This window comes from Pipra filicauda, unplaced genomic scaffold (genome assembly GCF_003945595.2).
Source record: "Pipra filicauda isolate LSUMZ 115617 unplaced genomic scaffold, ASM394559v2 scaffold35_size7292922_pilon, whole genome shotgun sequence".
Classification (NCBI taxonomy): Eukaryota; Metazoa; Chordata; class Aves; order Passeriformes; family Pipridae; genus Pipra; species Pipra filicauda.
Window position 1 is genome coordinate 6,019,065 of NW_024104487.1, and position 22,914 is coordinate 6,041,978.

General features: G+C 36.3%; 1 protein-coding gene across 1 annotated transcript in view; it reads right to left on the reverse strand.

Annotated features, from left to right (window-relative positions):
• AP3B1 (adaptor related protein complex 3 subunit beta 1) overlaps positions 1–22,914 on the reverse strand; it is a 120,198-nt gene that overhangs the window by 27,144 nt on the left and 70,140 nt on the right. Inside the window, exons 18-19 of the mRNA XM_039384526.1 lie at positions 3,977–4,208; positions 808–892 (exon numbers count right to left, since the gene is read on the reverse strand). Of these exons, the coding sequence (XP_039240460.1) occupies positions 808–892; positions 3,977–4,208 (317 nt within the window). The remainder of the gene's footprint in view (positions 1–807; positions 893–3,976; positions 4,209–22,914) is intronic.

The window sequence follows — 22,914 nt, forward strand, 5'->3', positions numbered from 1 at the left end:
GAATGCAGAAGGAACTCATACAAAGGAGGACCTTGAACATGCCAATAAAAAGCACAAAAAACGTAAATCAAGAATGTAAGACAAAATCTAGTTGGCTAGCAAGTTACTTGTTTTCATTCTCTCGCTATTTATTTAAAAGAATCTACAGCATGAGGAATAAACTCTTTAGGCCAGCAAGTTTTGGGGTTGGTTTCATGCAGTCATGTTACATAGATCACAAACAGCCATAATAAGCACTTGAGGTAGTAAAATTGCTCACACTAAGTGCTTTTATGACTTGCAATTTCTTACAAGGCAGAACACACACAAAACACTACAGGAGAATAGTCAGACCTGACTGCTCCTTTCAAGAGAGTATTAATAAGAAGAATCCCAAGAAGAGCAGAACAAAAAAAATAAAGCTGAAAAACAGAGAAATAATTCTAAATCAAAAGAGGACTTAATATTTCTGCTTAGTATCATTTACACCAAGGGAAAAACTATGCCTACCAAACATAATGTATCAAAGAGTTTTTGAGTGTAAACACATGACTTCAAACCTAGATCTGGGCTTACTATCAAATCTGTGTTTTGAGAAGCAAGTGCTAAAAAAAATTTGAAGGCTGAAGAAAACATTTCTTCTAATAGTAAAACTAAACACTAATCATGTATTATTTCTCTAAGAACATGTTGGGTATACATCATGCTATGAGTTTTGTTTAATTCTCTAAATATTTAATGAAGAGCATGACTGCTATTGGCAAGTAAACTTCCAATAAACACTACTTTTGCCTTCCAAGAGCCAAAAATTACCCTCCCCTAACTCACCATAACTGGAAACTGGCTGTCTGAGTAGAATCACAGAAGTCAATACCCATTGTAACGGTAGTGGATCCTCCAGGCTCAAGGCACTCTAAATGAAGAGATTTGTAACAGGTAAAGTATCCGTGCAAGGCAACAGAAGACCCCAGATGCAAATAGTCAAACTTCATATAATTAAAAACCTATGTTAACAAGCCCCAAAAAGCTCCATAAGAAAAGAATCAACAGCTGTAGTTTTATTTCAAGTTAGTGTCACCAAAATGTCACACTTAAGACATTTAAGTGTCTTGGATCCCCCCTCCCACACAGTTAGTGCACATGAAATGTTGCCATTTCAATCTTACAGCTCTATCAACAAAATAAGGATTTGTACTAGATAACTGAAGAAAATATTTTCTAGAAAAAAACATATTGAAGTTAAATCCTTTTACTTGTGTACAGATCCAGCACTGAGGTTTCATTTTCAATAACACTAGTTTGCACATTTAGTTAGTAAATAGCAAAACACAACAACTACTATTAAAATTTACATTAATACACATAGTAGTGGAAAATTAGCTGAACTTAAACTATTCCATAATTACTGTGGTTTACTTATGTCTCAATATTCCAATTGCATTAGTTGGAAGGGAGAAGAAAGATTATAAACACAAAATGGAAGATCATTTTGTGCTATACAAGCAGTATATATATATGTGTGTGTGTGTGTCACAGACACTCTTGACAGTTAAGATATCAAGAGATATTATCATTCTTAGCTTCTTGACTAAATCACTACACTATTTCCTTAATGTTGTAAAGACAAAGCTTTCTTTAAAGGCTTTTTCTTTTAAGCTCTAAGTAGAAGTATTAAAAACAAGCACCAAAGCAAAGTTTGACTTCTCAAGATTACAACAAAGAAAAGTTAAAAGCACAGTTAAAAGAGAGGAATTCAAATACAAAGAATTGGACGGGCAGAAAAATGTCCAATTTCCAGACTATTCATAACGTATCTGATGCTTTTCAGGAACTGAAAAGTCGGCAACTGCTCCATGACAAAAGGAAACAAAATTTAACAATATCAAGTTTGGAAAAATACGGAAACATGGAGTTGATGCAGTTAGGCAGAGTCTAAACTAATGTAGGGAATGAATGAAAAACAAAGTATTCCATTGAGTCTGTGTAAAGCATTGAAAGATTACAGGCTCCAGCTCAAATTCAGAATAAACTTTACCAAAGTCTTTGAGCTTAATGTTTTCAAAGGGGGTTGCAAAGGCAATTAGCCAACAAGAAAATGTGCAGGGGGACTTGAGTGAAATAATTTGGACCATTTCTACTGGAAAAATCAGGACAATTGCTAACAGTAATTGCAGTGAGTGAGGCAAAACTAGGTTTATACTTCAGTAGGAATACCTGTCTACACTGACACTTCTCTTGGTTCTGCTGGGCAAATTATAGGATGTGTTTTCCAAATGCTGGAAACAGAATAAGAACAGGGTATATGAACTTTGTTCTAGATAAAGTGACAAAGAATACAAAAAATTTGCATTTAAGCAAGAAAAGTAACATTTTTTGAAGGAACTACAGATAATGTATAGCTAATTTTCTGCAGAAGAAATCAAAAGCTTCACAGGACAGATAGCACAATGTCCTTCTTGGAGAAATAAATACTTTAAAGGGTAGGACTGTTTTGTGGAGCTCAAGAAATCTTAAGTGGACAATTTATTAATTCTACTTTTTTTTTCCTCCATGGTTTTTATGTGAGACATGTGAATGCTACTTTTAATTGACTGTTACTGTGGGTACAGTACCTCCTGATCCAATCTACAGTGTTACTACTGTTACTACTACTACTTGTAAGCCTTTGTGCTTTATTTCTTTAAATGTTTTAAAGGGAGGGATATACAATAAAGCTGATGGTCAAAACTAACTTGAATTCAGAAATCTGAGCAGGACTTCTTATCTTGAGGAATTAATATAAAAAAAATTATTATTATTATTAATTAGTATTAAAACAAAGATTAATACAGTTCCTAAACATAACTGTCTTGATAAAGCATATCATTACCAAAATGGAAACAGTTCCATAATTTTAACTCCAAAATAAACTGTAGCATTGGACAATTTGGTGTAAATCTGTATAACCTTTACAATGTTAAAAAAATAAGTATTTTAATAGCATAGAGACATTTAATACCAACAGTCTTAACTACTTAAAACAAAGAATACTCTGTACTTCACTATTGTGCTTTAAAAACATGTTCCTGTATTCTTCTAATGTGATACAGATTCACATAATAATGTAGCTCATTGAAGGAGAAGAAATGTGTCTAAAGAAATAGAAGCTTGTGTCAAAAAGGAGCATGTCTGTCCTTCCCATTTGTATTATGAAATAGACATTTTCGCTCCTTCTGACTACACCAGGGTCCTAAAAAAAAGAAAGCAGGTTGTGTGCACAGATGCTACTCTTGAATAAAAGTTGCTATGATTTGTGTTCTTTCTCAGGTTTTATACTCCTTTCCACTAATAGAAATTTAGCAGAACACCCTTGTAATCAGATAGAAAGTGAAACAACTTAGGTTTGGGCTGACTGCAGCATTGCTTTCTATCCAGTCTAGGCAGACGCACTCTGTGGAAGTATGATAGATATAAGGTAAACTAAAACATACACTCCCTCTCTACTGCCATAAGCTCACAAGGGAAAAAATGACAATGCTCCGAGCCACCAAAATACACATTACATCTACAAATTTACTTAAAGCTTGGTAAGAAACAATTGTGAATATATAAATCCTCATTCTTAACAATATCCCATAACAAACACTCTAGACTAAGGCTGTCAGAAAATCAACGTTTTTCGGTATACAGAAAAATTTTATTGTATCAGCTGGAAGAGTTGTAATATAATTGATATTTGAACAAGCAGGTAAGCTTTCAGGCATGGAAGTTCTGATCTAAGGAATTATTTTCAAAGTCAAATACAAGGGAAGCTGAATTAAATTTTTGTTAAAATCAGACTATCTAGGAAAAGATAGTTGCATGAATGTGTGTATGTATACCTACATACACATGTATACATACACACACACACACACACACACACATATATATATGAGTATACGTTTGGCTATGCAAAAACACTTTCCTCTATTTGAAATGTTAAGAGTCTGTATTTTTAAAGACAGGATATGATTACCTATTGGATTAAACTCATGCATCCTCATGCCTGGAGGTAATTTCTTCCCCTCAATGTGAATATTCTCTATCTTCTGATCGGTTGTATTTGTTACTGTCACTTGCACAGGTACCATATGATCACCAAAAAGTCCTGGCTGTCTTGAGAAGTGATAATGAGCTGCTAATCCTCTTCCACTCATTCGATGAAGCAGTTCATATGTTTTTGTTGGCACAGAGACTTGAGAAGTGACCTGTTAAGTACAAAACAACAGTTGGCAAATGTAAGTGAAGAACAAATAAAATAACAATTAAATATCGCACTTTTCACTCAGCTAGAACACCTGCTTTCAAGTTAGAATTTTAGTGAACCAGAAACATATAAGGACATACTCAAATGCATAAAAATTTGCAGTAATAGATATCAGATAACAGAGCCTAACATTTCTGGTGCTGAGAAAAAGCAGCTTCAACCTCGTTGTTATCTGTCTCACTTTCCACTATACCATCTTTTCATTTTTTTAACTCTACAGTTATCTATTAAATTATCAGTTTTTTTAGGAGTTGCAGTTAGAATAGTTACATTTTTTCCAGCAAGAAACATTCTATGCATCAGAACTACAGGGTGACCCCAAGCGCACTGTGTAACGTGAAAGTGTAGTGAGAAATTGTCTTCTACTTCTGTTGTTAAAACCACAAAAAAAAAGTTGCCTAATAATTACACTGGTGAAAAAGTAAAAATACAGTTATAAAGAGCAGAAGGATGCTGCCACTTTTTAAGCAGTCCTGCCGCTAAAAGTAGTAAGAGAAATCCCAAGGATGTTTGGGTCCATTCTATCCTGCAGAAATAGCATGAAAAAAGATATACAGTGTGCAAACATTCCCAGATACTACTGATAAGGAGATCTGTAATCATGAGCTCAAAAGTACAACACTAAGGCATATGCAGAAATCTGCATAAAAGTGAATCTGAATTCTTTAAACAAGTTCTAAGGAAAGGTTGGGGAATTACATGAAACAAACACCAAACAAACAGAATGCAGAGGCTGAAAAAAGCCAAATGCTCAGCACAAAAATCCCATTTGTCTGGTCAATGCTCTATGAGCTACTGAACTTTACAGTAGATCTGTTAGATACACCTGTTTATGTTTCCACTGATGAGTGTCCCTCTTCTTTTGTCCTACCCACAACCCTGAATGTGTAACTAAGCGAAAGAGACAACTGCAGATAGCAGGCTGTTCAAAAGACTCCAAGCAGCTAAGCAAGGAGAACAAGCTTTTATCTTGCCTTCTCTACAAAACACTTGCAGGGCTGCTACATTTTCCTGACTGATACACTTAACACTGAGGGCCTGGTCTAAAGGCTTAGTGAATACTTTCAGTAACAGAAGAATAATAGGAGATGAAGTAAGAGCCAAGATTTAAACCCGTAAGTTATCACAGAAATGGTAGGGCATCTGGAAAACTTTTGGTTGCAAACTATCCTGTTGAAAAACTTGAAGTTAGCAAGTACATAACAAAACTTGATCTTCATCTCTGAGCACCAGTTTCTGAACTGGAAAGCCAGGCTAATAATATCCATCACCTCAAATGAGTATCTGTGAAGGTCAACTAATAAATGCTTAACAGTGTGAGCACTAACTACACTGATGAAAGCTGAAGAAAACTACATGAGGAACTGTGTTTTTTCAGGTGGCTTTGGGAAGTGCATTAAGTTTCACACATATCATACTGAATGAAAAATAAATCATGAAGGAAAAAAGGTAGAAAGGATTCTCATCCCCTCAAAACTCAACCACTATGTGACTGTAACTAGAACAGCGCATGCAGGATGTGACCACACAAACACCTCTGTAAAACTTTCCACATCAGATTTCACTTTCAACTTTTTATGTAGTTGTTTCTTTCTTTAATATATAAAAACTCCAGTATCAGTTTTTTAAGAAACAAATTAATTATCTACCAGTAGTCTTAAGTATGAAGACTAAGGGCAGTTTCAAAACACCTCTGAACTGAGGAAACTCCACACCACCAAACTTCGAATATGTACAATTTGCTAATACTTTTAAAATAAATTGTTGAAGTTCAGTCATTTTCCTCACCTTCAAAAGATAATATAATGTTCTCAGGGACAACATTTTTAATTTTCGCATATGATCAGAAGAAAATACAGCTGTTTACAATAGAACACATACTATAAATTTCTGTACTTATTCAAATAATAGTAGCAATACCACTTAAAGAATATAGGCACCACATTTTTAAATTGAGTCAATTTTTTCAGTCCAATTCCTGATATCTGACAAGCATGGAAATATCTAATACTTTTGTCCAAGAACACAGTCCAGTGAAATGTTACAAAATCCACAACAACCCGGTATCTTTTTACTCCAAAGCCATTTCACATGCATAAATATATGCTAACATTAGGGTTACTTTATCTTTAAATTATATTTATAAAATAGTAAGCTGTTTGACATCACATGACCAGATTTACAGCCAATGCAAAATGTATGAAAAGGTACAATTTGTATTGACCTTCACAGTTACTCAAAATTCAAAACCTCTTTGAATACAAGACCCAAACTTTCACAGATTAATACTCTGCTTAGTTTTCCAGAAATAACTGACAAGGTCAAACTCTCAAAAAACAACTCTGTTGTCCGGAAATAAGGAATGAAGTACTTTGAATAATAAATATCTTATTGGTACACAGAAAGAGACAATAAGAGTAAGAAGTTATTAAGCAGTCAAATTAGCACATTACTTAAACCATTGTTCAAATAATGAACAAAACTGAACTTTTAAGATGTAATTTAAGTCTTATTTTTAAGTTTAAGCTTAGTCTTTAACTTTTATTATTCATTTGAATGGGACCTCATTAATGCAAAAGTTATTTCATGAAATGGTTCACCCATTTTACATTAACAAACTTAGGGCATACGTTTAACTCATGTTAACACAAGTATTTTGAAGTAGACTAGCTTCTCTGTGCTAATTTACAGTTGGTTTTATTAGTACTATTTATTAATAGGAATGAAAACATAAAAAGTCAGTAGTCCAGTCAAGTCCAGTCAGAAGTCCAACATGTAGATACATAGAATCATATACTCATTAAGGTTAGAAAATATCTCCAAAATCAGGGTCCTACTGTTAACCCAGCATTGCCATTTTCCCCACTAAACCATGCTCCCAGGTGTCACATTTTTACAGGCCTTCTGAAGACTTCCATGAATGGTGATTTCACCAGTTCCCTGGACAGCCTAATCTAATGCCTGATAATTCTTTTAGTGAAGAGATTTTTCCTAATACCAAACCTAAACCTCCCCTGGAGCAACTTGAGGCCACTTCCTCTTGTCCTATCACTTACCTGGGAGAAGATAATGAACCCCACCTGGTTAAAATCTCCTTTCAGGTAGTTGTAGAGAGCAGTAAGGTCGCCCCTGACCTTCCTTTTCTCCAGGATAAACACCACCAGCTCCCTCAGCCGTTCCTCATAGGACTTACTCTCTAGACCCTTCATCAGCTCTGTTGCCCTTCTCTGAACACACTCCAGCACCTCATGTCCCTCTTGTACTGAGGGGTCCACAGCTGGATACAGGATTGAGGTGTGATCTCACCAGTGCTGAGTACAGAGGGACAATCACTGCCCTGGTCCTGTTGGTCACACTATTTCTGACACAAACCAGGATTCCACTGGTGGCCTCCTCGGCCACCTGAGCACACTGCTGGCTCATGTTCAGCTGCTGTTAAACAGCACCTCCAGGTCCTTCTCCTCTAGGCAGTTTTCCAGCCACTCTTGTCTCAGCCTGTAGCACTGCCTGGGGTTGTTGTGACCCAAGAGCAGGACCCAGCACTTGGCCTTGTTGAATCTCATACCACTGGGCTCAGCCTTTTGGACCTTCACCTTTCACCAACCTGTGCTGGCTGGGCCTGACCCCCCAACATGTCCTTCATATGCCATGTAATGGCATTCAGGATGAGATGTTCCAAAATGCATATACAAACAGAAAAATCCTTCACTGTACTTAAATTCTAACACTCATTCAAGTTTTACTGAATCCTCCCTGTGATTTTTAGAGATTTTAATCTATGTCCCCTTCAGCGTTACTTCTCGTTTCAGTCACAATTTCACTCCTGAGCCCGTTCGCTTCTATTTTCAGTATTATACTACACATAGCAACAGAAACACAAAGGACAGTCAGAATACTGACATGATGTTTAAGCCATCTTTCTTCCTATAGAACATTAATTTTCACTTGCATTTAACGTGGCAGTACTGGAAATAAATAAAATATATGTATGTTGAAGAAATTTAATTCTGGAAAATGAGAGTTCTCAAACCCTCTACTTGGTAGCAAGGGTTTTGAGCTGACAAAGGCTGATGTGACTGCAATGTGGTGTATTTAACAGTTGCATCGGTCTAGTAAACAGAGTTTTTTAATTCTAAAATTTTTGATGTATCGAGTTGTGATACTTAGAGAATCCCACAGGGCACATACCTGCAATCACTGTGGGGTTAAAATAATACTACACAGAGTTAACAGAACAAGACGCATCTACTAACCAGGAGATAATCTCCTACAAATCTTACAGAGCATATGTTTAAATTATAGAAGTAGTTTGTGTACCTTTGGATGGTTTATGAAAATAACCAATCAATTCTGTAGACACAACATTATTTCTAAAGGAAATCTATGTGACTCATGATGCCTGCAGAAACACAGAGACAAACCACACATATTTTATCAGTTTATTACAGTAAGCAAATAAGCGTGGAATGAGAGTGCACATAACTGTCTACTTAACGCTTACTGAAACATTTATAAGAGCTGTTATCTCCCTAATAACAGACAGACAGTGTGCAATTTTAGAGAGGAGAAAAGCTTCATATTTTTTAACACTTCACTAAAAAGTAACTGAAGAGTGTAAAATGAAAAATACTCTGTGCAGTTAGCTGGTAATGGACCATATTATCAACTCAAGTTAGATTTATAGGATACAAACTAGTCACTAATAGTTATTTTATGACACAGTGTGTCTGCTTTTTTGGGTGAAGATTATTAAGATTAAACTTGCAAAACTTTTTTTTATACAGCTGTTTAGAAAGGCAGTAAAAATAAATTAAAATACTGACTGCCCTCCCACCCTGTTCTGACTGAAAGCCAAGTGTAGGGACTCCACAGTGATATTATATGGTAACACTATCTTGGTACTAGTCAGACTGGCCACCATTAGAATTGCACATGTTGAAAGGCGATCCATCACCCTAAAAGAAACAGCAAGTATTTTTAAACTAGTTCTTATATAAGAACAAGTACAACGTTACAATTTTGCCTTAAAAGTCCCCCACTCATTAATCGTGTAAAGGGAAAAGTCTAAGATCACTGACAGTAGTTCTGGCTTTCTTTATCACAACAGAGCTGACTAGTTACAAACCACTGAATCCTCTCGGAATGAACATGCTTCTTTTTGCCAGCTCAGTAAGTCCTTATTAATTAATTTTACATTGATACAAAAAATATTTTCCATAATTATTTAAAATTAAAAGCATTACAGGGTTTATTAAACCTAGTACAGAAAACAGAGGGAGACGTGCTTCCTGTACAAAGTACTGTAGAATCATCAGAGAATCACAGAAGGGTTTGGGTTGGGACTTTAAAGAAGCATTGTTATTATTATTAAGCAAAAAATTATGTCTGCTTTCTTTTGTATTTGTTCCTTAGCTTAATAATGCTGCAATAATAAACATAGATCATTATGAGTCATAAACGTATATATTTTTGGATGAAAAATATATTATTGAAAAAAAATATTTGCTTCCAAGAATGATGACAATTATAATTCTACTTGCTCTAATTTACATTCTGTTAAAGCTGTGGACTAAATCATTTTATCTAAGTAACCCTTCTACTGCCCTCCTACTGGCACTATCCCTGACATAATCCAAGAATTACCTACTGAGCTGTGAGAGCTATATGCTCTCTCACACTCACGGTAAGGTTATGCTCCAGTAACTCTGCAACAGCTAAGGGGAGAAGGGCTATCACATAGTCCAGCCACATTTACATGATCTTTCAACTGAAGCTATGAGAGCAACTTAAATATAATTTTATAGTATTAGGAGGAAGATGGAAAACCAGGAAAACAAAGAAAAGACAACTACTGGCAGGAAACAGTATATTCATGATATTTTAATTACCAGTTACATATTACTTACAGTCATAATACAGCTCTTACAAAAATAATTAATAATTCATAAAAAGATATAACAAAACCCAAACAAATAACGTCAACATCCTAGTCTGCATTATTTTAGGAGGCTGTTGGAAATCCCAACATTACAGCATACTTAAGTCATGCTAATACGGACTGCCAAAGTAATGACAGAATCCCTCTGGCAGAGGGCAGGGAAACCAAACAAGCAAGCAAGCTAGCTCCTATTTTCCGCAATCTGAGAAAAGCAACAGGATACCATCATTCAATTTGGGCTAATTTATCTAGACACACAGACACTCAAGGACATCATGTCAAATTCTGGAAAACACTTTCCACCAAAGGTGCATTTAACAGCTCTACATCTTCTAAAAGCCATGTCTGCTAAGAAGCACTTCAATTTCTAATACATCCTAACTCCCTTCTTTTTGCATTGCCACCAACTTTTAGGTTCTAAACTTCCCTAAATAATTAATATGTCAATGAGGCTAATTGAAAATTACCATATTAATGATCATATCTTTAAACCATTAGTGTTTTCAGACAATTTCAGACATTATAAAGTGAGTTCCAAAAATTTTTACTCTATGTTGTTAGATTAATACTTTTGATAATAAAAACTTGCAGGGAAAATTAAACAAACAAAACCCCACCACCACCATCAAAACCCACAAACTACAAAATCCCAGAAAACCAAAACCAAAGCCACCCAAATAACTTCCACTGATTTTTAAATGAGATGAATCTCAAACAAATGATCACTATCAACAAAAGCCTCCCTCTGTAAGGCTGCCAAAATTAATTCTTTCCTATGCCTTTTTTTTTTTACTCTAATATTTATATGGTCTCAAATTATCCCTTCACGAAGAATCATACTTTCAAGGTAATCACAGAATTATAGAATCACAGAATGGTTCGGGTTGGAGGAGACCTTACAGATCATCTAGTTCCAACCACCCCTGCTGTGGAAAGGGACACCTTCTACTAGAAAAGGTTGCTCAGAGCTCCAACCCACAGGTCAGTGTCCTTCCTGTTCTGGGGACCCCAGAGCTGGATGCAGTGCTCCAGGTGGGGTCCCACCAGAGCAGAGTAGAGGGGCAGAATCCCCTCCCTTGACCTGCTGCCCACACTGCTTTTGATGCAGCCCAGGATACAATTGGCTTTCTGGGCTGTGAGTGCACATTGCTGGGTCATGTCCAGCCTCTCATCCACCAGCACCCCCGAGTCCTTCTCGGCGGGGCTGCTCTCCACCTGTTCATCCCCCAGCTTGGATTGATACCAAGACTGCTCTGACCCGGGTGCAGCTCCTTGCACTTGGTCTTACTAAACCTCCTAAGATTTCCATGATCCCTCTCCCAGAGCTTGTCCAGGTGCCAGTGGATGGCATCCTGTCCTTCAGGTGTGTCAGCTGCACCACTCAGCTTGGTGCATCCTCAAATTTGCTGAGGGTGCATTTGATCCCTCTATGTCGTTCATGAGGATATTAAATAACACTGGTCCCCGTACGGACCCCTGAGGGACACCACTTGTCACTGATGCCCGTTGGGACTCTGAGCCATTGGCCACTACCCCCTGGATGTGACCAACCACTTCCTTATCCATCTAACAGTCCACTCATCAAATCCATCTCTCCAATTTAGAGAGAAGGATGTTGTGGGGGACTGTGTCAAAGGCTTTACAGAAGTCCAGACAAATGACATCTGTAGCCCTTCCCTTGTCCCCTGATGTCATCACTCCATCCTAGAAGACCTAGAAGGCCACCAGGTTGGTCAGGCAGGACTTGCCCTTGGTGAAGCTGTGCTGGCTGTCTCATACCACCTACCTGTCCTTCATGTGCCCTAGCACAGCTTCCAGGAGGATCTGTTGCATGATCTTCCCAGGCACAGAGGTGAGGCTGACAGGGTGGTAGTTTCCAGGGTCCTCCTTTCTACCCTTTTTAAAGATGGGTATGATGTTTCCCTTTTTCCAGTCACCTGGCAGTCACCCTGACTGCCATGACATTTCAAATATCATGGAGAGTGGCTTGGCAACTACATCGGCCAATTCCCTCAGGGATGCATCTCATTGGGTCCTATAGGCTTATGTGCCTTCCAGTTCCTCAAGTAGTTATGAACCTGATCTTCTCTTACAGTGGGAGAGACTTTGCTCCCCCTGTCCTCATCCTCCTGACCATCCACTGCAGCAGTGTGGGAAGAGAGGCCGCCATTGCAGACTGAGGCAAAAAGTTGGTGAGTAGCTCAGTCTCTTTCTCATCTGCTGTTACCTGTTCACCCATCTTATTTATCAAGTGGTTACACCTTCTTTGACCTTCATTTTCTGATTAACATAACTGTAGAAGCCCTTCCTGTTATTTGTTGCGTTCCCCGCCAGGTTTACTTCCAGGTTTGCCTTGGCCTTCCTCACCCTTCCCTACACAGTCGTACTTCATCTCTATACTCTTTGCAGGTCACCTGTCCTTGCCTCCACTATCCGAGTATTTGCTTCTTTCCCTTTAGTTAGACCAGCAGGTCCCTATGCAGCCATGCAGGTGTGCTGTCTTCCTTGCCTTATTTTTTGCTCCTGGTGATTGCTAGCTCTTATGCTCTATGGAAGACTTCCTCAAAGATCTCCCAGCTCTGTTCCACTTCCTCATCCCTGAGGGCAGTCTCTCGGTGGCTGCCATGACTATCTCTCTGAAGAGCTGGAATTTTGCTTTCCTAAAGTTCAGGGTACTAACTTTACTTCTTGTCTGACCCTATCCCTCAGGACCACGAACTCCACCAATGCATGATCTCTGCAACCCCTCTGGCCTCCAGTCTTGATGTCCTCAGCTAGCTCACCTGTGTTGGTGACCAAAAGACCAAGTAATGCATCCCCTCTGGTAGGGCTGTCTGTTACCTGGGCTGGGAAGTTATCCTCCACGAATTCCAGGAGTATCCTGGATTGCCTACAGCTCATCGTGCTATTTTCCCAGAAGATATCAGGGTGGTTGAAGTCGCCCAGCACGACAAGAGTCTGTGAGCATGATGCCTCCTGTAGCAGGAGCAGGAAGGCTCCATCAGTAGGCTCCCCTTGATAAGGTGGCCTGTAGTAGACAAGAGCCACAAGGTTCCTTTTTCTGCCTCAGTCTCCAATTCTTACCCATATCTTTTTGACCTGCTCATAGGTACAATCTGTGAATCTAGAGCTGATCCAAATCTTCAGTAATCCTAAATTATCCCTTCTCTAATATTTTTATATCCCTTAGATTTTTCTATGGTTCTTTTAAAACAGAATCAACTAGATAGAATTGCAGTTACTCTGTATCACTAAAAAGTATTGCTCTTCAAAAATAAAAATGCCTATATGATATAAAGGAACCAGGATTAGACCTTAACCTGGAGTTCACAAACAGCACAAAACTGTATCAGTCCCATCCCAGACTAATCAAGCACTTTTAAAACTGACAGCGCACTTGTTTTGTATTTTAAGTGTAACTGGGGGCCAGAGAGACAGCTTGCATTTCACATGTATAATAGAGCTTAAAGCTTTGTATTACAACAACACAAGCTTTTGTTTGAAATTTCGCACCTTTGCCTTTTCCTTCTGCTGAGCATAACAACTCACATGAATAATCCAATGAAAATATTAGTAAAATCTTTTAAAAAGCCACACAAGAAAGGAGTTCAGTAGCAACAAAATGGGAATATTCTCATGATTAAGTCACAGTTATTACATAAGCATGAAGGAAAGGGCTAAAGTCAGTGACATAATTATGGGACACAAAGCTTGGTATAAATTCAGAAGTACACATTCTTCCCCAAAGGGTACCCTGGGGGACTATGAAAATGACTTAAACAGATACTAAGGAAAAATTTTCTTTTGATGACACTAGCAGAAAATTCCTACACTTCAGGTCTCGAACTGGTGAAATTCATATTTGTGCACGGGAAACCTTAAGATTTACTATAATTTTGTCCTATGTATGCTTCTAAGAGGAAAAAAGCAGATGGTCTGGTGGCTGATGCATATGTGAGACTTCCATCAAGCAGCATGATTAGGCATTTCAAGGAAAAGGCATTCTTCCAATACAAAACAAGTAATTTACTTCAATTTAGTGATTCAATCCTTCCACTGACCACCTAACTGGAAAGACTGAGGACTGCACTTGGGGACATGGTTTAGTGGTGGACTTGGCAGTGTTAGGTTTGCAGTTGGACTCAATGATCTTTTTCAACCTCAATGATTCTTTGATTCTATGATTACCTGAAGTAGTTTAGCAGTTAGAAAAACAGAGTAAGGTGTCAGCCTCACCTTGCATCCTAATTATGAATTGGAAATGGTGAACATTGCTAAGAGGAATTAATATAGATTTTGGCATTGAGTCTACATGACTTTAAAGAAGTTCCTACAAATGGTTTCTAATATATTATTTTGATTTTTGGCAAACAGCCATTACTCTAGAGACCTCTAAAGTGAAAACATACTGAACCCTACTGGCTATAACGTATAATTTTACAGTTAGGATTATACTATAACAACTCCTGCATATTGGTTTCTTCCAACAGAAGTGCCTAGTTCAAATTTTTCCCCAGAAAAAGACATCATGTGTCAGGGTAAGTGTATAATATAAGTTGAAACACTTCCATGCAGTATTCCCTACAAGGCAAAACAAACTCAGCCTATAATACACCATATTTGAAATCTAGTAGAGATATTTATGAATGTCAAAATGTAAATTACATCTTTGCCAGCTTCATAAACTATATTTGAATCTTGTTCACTATATTGTTGTTGAGGAATGTAACAGGTTATTTTGGCTTCTATCAGGATGATCTTAAAGTACTTTGCTTTTATCTATCAGGATGATCTTTGCCCACCTGCGAGGACAAAAGCCTGAAATAAGCACTGAACTCACTGCACACAAACATCTGCATCAGCTCTTCCTCAATGCAGAAGACTCTCTGCATGTACAAGAATACCTCTTTTAAACATGATATTCACATGCCAGATTTTCCCATGTTTTATTTAATTGTACACATAATATGTGTACAATTGTGTACAATATGTATAATATGAACAAATCCATATTCCCTAGGTTGCAAGAATTACAGCTGACCTGAGACCATGCTAACATAGAGTTTTTCCGTGTTTTGTTTTCCTTAAGCTTCATTTTTCATCCTTAAAAAGAAAAAAAAATAATCTGCTACAGTTAATAGTCTGTTAGCAAACAAAGAGGTTTATTTATAACCAGTTACCTTCAGTTTCTTTGTTTAAATGCAAAAGCACACTTCTATTTTTTTGACTCAGAAACAAAATTTGTGGTGTCAAATGACATACTTAGCCTTAACAAGGACACTTTCTTTAACACTCTTAAGAAGAAACACCACTCAATCCCATCCACACGCTGCTCAGAGTAACGTAAGCAACAATATGCACAGCATACCACAAGCAAAAAACTCACCCTATGGATATGTCTAATAAAGGCTGTACTGTACAGACACAGACCTAGAATGTATGCACACTGCTTTACACAGAAGCTGTCACCATAGTTAAGGCCCTCAGTTGATGACTGAGGGAAAATTAGGTGGGTAACTTTTTCTCATCTGCTTTCCAAATTATCTTGGTATTACTAACATAGAGCATTACTGCTACTACTGTCTAAGTTCACCACAGATTGTCAGCCTACGGGGCACAAATGCAGCAGCAGGAAGACTGTGACAATGTTCATTTATTAAAACTTAGTCCATTTTAATAATAATATAATGGCCAGTCTTCGTGAGTGAAGATTTTTGGGAAAGGTCATTAACCCTTCCAGCCTGCGCAGTGGATTTTTTAGGTGAGACACAGCGTGCGCTGAACTGAGCCCACCCTTTAGTCCTGAGGTTCATCTGCCGGGGCCGAGCAAAGCTTGGACAGTGGCAGTGAGGTCCCCAGGATGTAGGTTTGTTTAGAGTGACCTTCTCTTAGGTGGATTGCCTACCAAGGCTGACGAGCTCCACCTGCCCAGGGGGCCGGGAATCGAACCCGGGTCGCAGATTTTAAAGCAACACTTAATACACAAATGTATTAAGTGAAATGTATGATTTATATAGAAAGTAACAGTAGTTAAAATTTATGATTTGTGTAGTAAGCATATATTCTAATGCTCCTGGAGTTACAAAGGTCCATCAGTGTAAACAGTAGAATGATTTTCATACATTTCTTCATAAAAACATTCCAAACTAATAATAGTAAAAAAATTGTACACAAACCTTCTTTTACATCAATGAATTCCTAAATTCCATTATACAATTAAAAGTTCTATTTTACAGTTCTTACAAACGTATCTTTCCACCATTCTTCTGGTATCTTCAAATCAAGAACATAGATGCTAGGGACTACAAATGCCAAGTGACACTATATGCAGCCCTATAAAGATGGAAATATTTCTTGATCCAAGTGAACAGAAGTTAAAAATGAAAACTTTTATCAACTGCGCTGAAATCAGTATTAATTCAGGAATATTCTAGAACTGCTTTTTCAGTCTTAATATGTCAAAGCGCTGTTCACCAAGCCACTGAGAAAAAAGCATGCAAAAATAAGGTGAAAAAGTCTGGACTAAAGTGAGTTTTTAAAAAACCTCATCTCTCTGATCATACAGTATTTAATTACAGCACTGTTCAACAAACTTTTAAAGAAGTCTTCTGCCTCTCCAATATCCTCAACAGTCCATGGCACAAAAGAACTGAAAAAATTTCCATATTATTCTGATTTGAGAAAGCAATGGTACATCACTTATCAACCTTTTAAAAACAACGTTAACGTAGGTTTGGAGGCAGGTAATGGAGATACCCCCTTCCTGCAACTGTTAGCAAGAACTTTTAGAGAACATTAAAATGCATCTGCATTGACACAAATTAAAAGATTCCAAGTCACCTTATTTTAACAACTGCAATGCCTTTGCATTTCACTTACTTTGCACTGTTAGACTACAAGTCATGTGGCAACACTCTACTAGTCCACGACAGGAAAGAAATGGCCTACCAGCAGTAACGTCTCTCTACTAGTTGAGTTAGTCACATGCTTAGCTTTTACTTTCAATGAGCAAATATTTTCCCAAACAAGTTTTATTCTTATCAGTTTGGGACAAAAATCTCAACATTATAATTTGAATAGCAGGTCTTTCATTCCATGTGGTGATGCCTCTTCAAGTAAAAATGATAGGATGCATCAACCAAAATACTTTTTCAAGTAGTCAAGCTAAAAAAAAAATAAAAATTTAATAAATCAAGATATTGTTAGTTAAAAAGCTTTCACTTCTATTTCTATCTATATTTAACAAGTGCAACTTAATTCCAAGGCCTATGGACTCTCAGGTTGGTTAGATACATGTGGAACTAGAATGACATAATTTAAAATTATAAAAGACCCCTATGGTTTTTGAGTGTCACTCTTCAGTACAAAAATCCAAAACTATAATCAGTCATACAAAAAACCACATGCACAATCTCTAAATGTAGCTGAAGGAAGGAGGCTTCTAAAAATATCTGCTATAATAGCATGACTTTAAATGCAGAGACTATTAGAAGTTGTATTTTTATTAATTTCTACCTAAGAGCTCAAAATTTTTGTTTTTATTCTTATGTATAGACCTCAGAATGTTCATCATAATCAAAATGCTGTGCTGCAGATGAAATGCAAGTCTTAACATCAGGAAACTCAGTTTTCTATGTGTGTATAATTTTTGTATGTAATATTGGGTAACAAATATGAAATATAACTTTCTAAACAGCTATTGCACTGATAGGTTAAAAAAATAATCTTTCTGTATCCTTAAAAGAAGTAATGTATTAGGCATACAGTTGTAATAAAGTTGAACTATTACGTATAGTTAGTACGTGTTACACAAGAAAATTATATTGACAGCCTTCTAGGTGATGTATAAATTCACACTCTGTTTCTATTATAATTCTGTTTTTGCAGTTAAACAAACTTTGTCACAGGATCATCATTTACTGTGACCCTCTGAAAATAAAGTGAACACTGATTAGCACATTTTCTGGCACATGCCGTGTCTCTGTCACTAAACAACGTCTTAATTTTAAATTATTCTTCAGAATCATTTCTTTGACAATCACTGACACTGTTCAAGGTCTGCACAAAGCTTCAAACTGCATATTATCACCCATTGACAAACTCGACATTTTATGAAGAGCCCCTTCTCCCAATGACTTATCCTCCTTATCCTGTGTAAATAAGTAACGATTCATTTTATAACCTTGACTTTAAAGTCCAGCCCTTCTACCCTCTTTTTTCTTCTTCCTAAACAAGTGACAAAGAACAAGGAAGCTGATTGAAGGGGTCCATTATGTATCAACTTAAAGAAAGGCAAAGTGATTGATGAAACTAGCAGTCACCTTCACTGCTAGCTACTGCACCTGTATCCTTTTTGTCAAATGACCTGAAAATCCTGCTGACAGTTTAACATTCACCACAAGGATACACTCACCAGTACTGTAGTTTTGAATATTTTTATTTGCTCGGAAATTCATGGGAACATTTTTAAAAGATGGAACTGATTTAAAATCAGTAGCATTTTGTATTTTCTTCCCATAGATCTTGTGCTTTCTAACAGTTTACTTGGGAAAACTATTAAATGATACTTGCCACTGATCTGGCAAACCACAGCTCCTCTGCAGGTGTCACACATTTAAATCATTCACATAATCAGAAAAATTAGATAATGGTGATAACAGAATCTTAGTTAATTTCCTATCACAGAGGAAAAATAGTTTCCAGGTTTCAGACTAAATTTCAGAGCTTTTCAGTAATAAAACTGAAAAAACAAAACCAAACAAATGAAAAGATAACCAACACACCACTTTTTCTTTAACTATTATTTGCAGTTTTAAAATAATGTTTGGCTACTTTAACACAATTCTGGTTTAGCAGATCAAGTAAAACTTCCTTTTAGCCTCAATAAGATAATTAAAAATGCCAAACCCAAACCAACTTATAGTACTGGAGATGGTCTTCTACTCTCTGTATGAAATAAAATTTTCTTTGACAGAGTGACAACTGAGAGGCACAAAAACCCCCCAAAAATAAGAACACCACCATCACCCCCCAGCTTTACTCTGTGTGGGACACAGCACCATTTCCTTTGGGCATTTATTACCTGTTAAAAACCAATCTTTTGGTGAGTGGCAGTTCAGGGTTTTTGAGAGCAAGCTGCAATATTTCTTCAGGTCTGCAGAGTCATAATTAAAGCTGAACTGAGTGGAATTGGAGAGGGAAGGTCAGCGAGGTGCCGTATGAGAGATGAGGCTGGGCTGATGGGCACCAAATGAACAAATTATGATGGGCCCCACTCAATGTGATGAGGTCAAATGCTTGTTTCTACCCACTGACAGTTCAATTTCCCTGAAATGTCTCTCGGTTCTCTATGAGCTAATTATGAATGAAAAGTTATCAACTGCCCTCAACAAAAAGAGCTTTCTTGGAGCTTTTAATGTCAAAATATTGTTAGAAATGTATGCTGGCCACCTTTTTAGCCAAACAATACCTAGAAGAGTCCAAATATCAGTGTTATACAATATACTTTTAACCTACAGTATAAACATAAAACATTCTTCAACTACTGTTAAACACATAAATAAGTTTTATAAAGTAAATCCATATTAATATTACTATTTATTATCAAAAGATGGTGTGTTTATAGTTTTGTGTAACATAAACCACATATATTGTGTAACATAAAACACAAATATTTCAAGTATTTCCCTGTTAATATTAATTTCCAAGAAAATATTGCCGGATTTTTAGGCTTAAAGTAACAAAGCTCAACTGTATGCCAGCATAATAGTTCAGCATAACACTAAAGTGACTGATAAAAGCACACAGTTCTTTCATGGAGCTTCAGTTTTCAGAGTAGTCTCCAGATTGCCTTTGTGAAATATTAACTTTTGAATATTCAAGAACATGTGGTTGCATATACTTCCAAAGTTTTAAATAAGCGGTAAACATAAAATTGTTAAACACGCTATTACAGAAAGTGGATCTTTAAATTTGAAGGAAATAAGGAGCGAATGCAGTTTAAAAACTAGCAATTCAGAACAGGATTGTCTGAGAAATTCCAGATTTATTTGCATAGAGAGATAATTCTGGTAATTTATTTGGGCACAATTATTCACTTCAAAGTAAGAAACGAGGGAGTCGTTTAATACTTTTATTCAGAATCCTACTTGGCTTCCTTTTATTACAAAGCTGTTTCTATGTGGTATGTTTACTTACAAGTCAGAAATTTTAAAGAAAGCTCCTAGAGGTGATCAGAACTTTACTTTGCATTGTATTTTTACATTTATACTTGCACTACCCATACACTTGGCTCTGCACGGGATGGGACTGTGTAAAAGCATTAATTACGCTAACCTTTAAATTATACCAATTAATGCAATGACAGCATACACATAGTTACAACAGGATGTTAAAGTCAGAGTGCATCTGATATATATAGATAAATAGATATTATTTTTCTAATAATAACTAGAATTATTTTTCAGATGTTTAGAATATCTTGTAATATAAGCAGGGATAATGTAAAAGGAAACTGCTTCATATAGTTTAATAAATTTTAAGGTTGTTTAAAGAAACTGGCTAAAATAACCCAACTTGAAAAGAGTAACAAAAATAAATCTTTAATCACAAACCTCAAAACATTCATCTATGTGGCTAGCATATACAGCCGTAATATAAAAGTAAGCCTGAAGGTTTTCAGTAGAGCACAGTATTAAATTTATCAATATAACAGTTGCTGTCATTGTGGTTGGCATACTATCTTATTAGACACACTGTTGATCAAGTGTTATTATAACAACAAAAAAAAGTGCCCTGCAGAGTCTTCATGTTTAAGTACTACAATTAAGAACAGAGAAATGCAGTTCATTCATTACAGAACCTTTTCAGGAAGTTGATTTTTTCTAATTCTTATTGTAATTGCATTGTTCTAATCTTGTATTATAAAGGCAGCTGCTTGCCTATCATTTGTACTTTCCTCGTTAATCCTGACTCAGTGAATTAACCTTTAATTACAGCCGTTAAAATTGAAATGAGCCTCTTGTCTGGCTGGGGCTGCCCCCTTCCAGTCTATGAGACTGATGAAAATTTTTAGGGTCAATGAATATGTCCCACGTCATGTCTGATAGATGCTAAAGATGTGAGGAGGTAAATGTTACCTTAGAAAGATGTGGTTGAAATTTTTAAGAGCTCGGTTTATTGACAAAATAAAAGAAAAATACAGCTTAGGTTACCTCTCTCTTCTGTCTGAGTTACACAGCATAACACACATACAGACACACTCTGTTTTACACACATTATCACACCACACATTTAAAGAATAACCTATGGAATCATCATCATGCATCACATGTGCTTGTTTTTGAACACCTTACAGCAGCCCTATTTAAAAGAGCACAATATATGTATTTTTCATGTTGTAAAGAAGCAGCAGCATTATTTTAAAATCTATCATAGATTGAAGCATTTCATTATTAAAAAAAAAAAAAGTCAGATTAGTTTTAAGGACAGTACTGACTTTTAACAGAAGGCTAAAAGGTCTGACTTTTAACAGAAGATCAAAGGTCTCCTCACGGTAACTTTTTTAAAGCAGTTTCTTCTTTGCAATAGCCTCACAATTTAATTTGTATTTTATAAACAAGACTTTAAAATTGCAATTGCACTTTACTTTGCAATTTTGGCACTTATATTTTTAAACACAATATCTGAATGCTGGTTCAATCTTTTTAACTCCAAGACAATACAACAGCAAAATAGCACTGAAACAAGAGCATTTCTATTAATCAATGACTTCATTACTCAGAATACAATTTCATTGCATATCATTTATAGCATATATGTAATTTATATAATCTATAAATTATATGTAAAAGCAAAAATAAAAGACACACTCTGGAGAATATCTAGTATTGAACCACACAGTAATCAATTAAATCAATGACATTACACATAGTAATAATACAGTATATCTCTCAGACTGAGCATACTATTATTTGGTCCAGTGTCTTGTATCAGAAACTTAGCCCTGATTCATAAGAAAGATCATGTTTGAAATTCCAAATAAAATTTTGTAATTTATTTGAAGAAAAAAAGTTGAAGTGGTCTCAAGTGTAGAGTTTGTTATGAATTAATTCATTTAATAAACATGAGATGGGTATTTTTAAGGCTTGAACATAATTCAATGTTACAAAAATTTATAAATGGATTTCCAATTAAAGAATAGATGAGAAATGATACTTAAAAAGGTAGTGTCATGGTAGATAATTTTTTTCTAAGATTTTTAGAAGTATGTGGAAGCAATTTCTGAAAGGACATTATAGCTTTCAAATATTCGATGTAACACATCACTTGCCTATACAGCAATTTGACATCAACAGAAAAATAAAATCAAGTATGGGTGGGGGTGGGTGCCTTTGTTTCATTTCTTCTTCTTGGCTTGGCAATGGTTAATATCTGCTGATGAGCAGCTACACTCATTTGTAGATCTCCGAGTGCTTTCCCAAGGTGAGTAAGCATCATTATCCTCATTTTTCAGATGGAAAACTGAAAGATTAAGTTACTCCCTCCAGATCTCACAGCAAGTAGTAAGCCAAAAATAGAACTCATTTTCCATATGTAACACCCAGTTCTGTATCCACTGGACCACACCGCCTTCCCACATGCATCAGTCACACCTAATCAGCCGCATAGCTGAATTTTGGGCAGCATTAAGAGAAAGTTATTTTTTAAC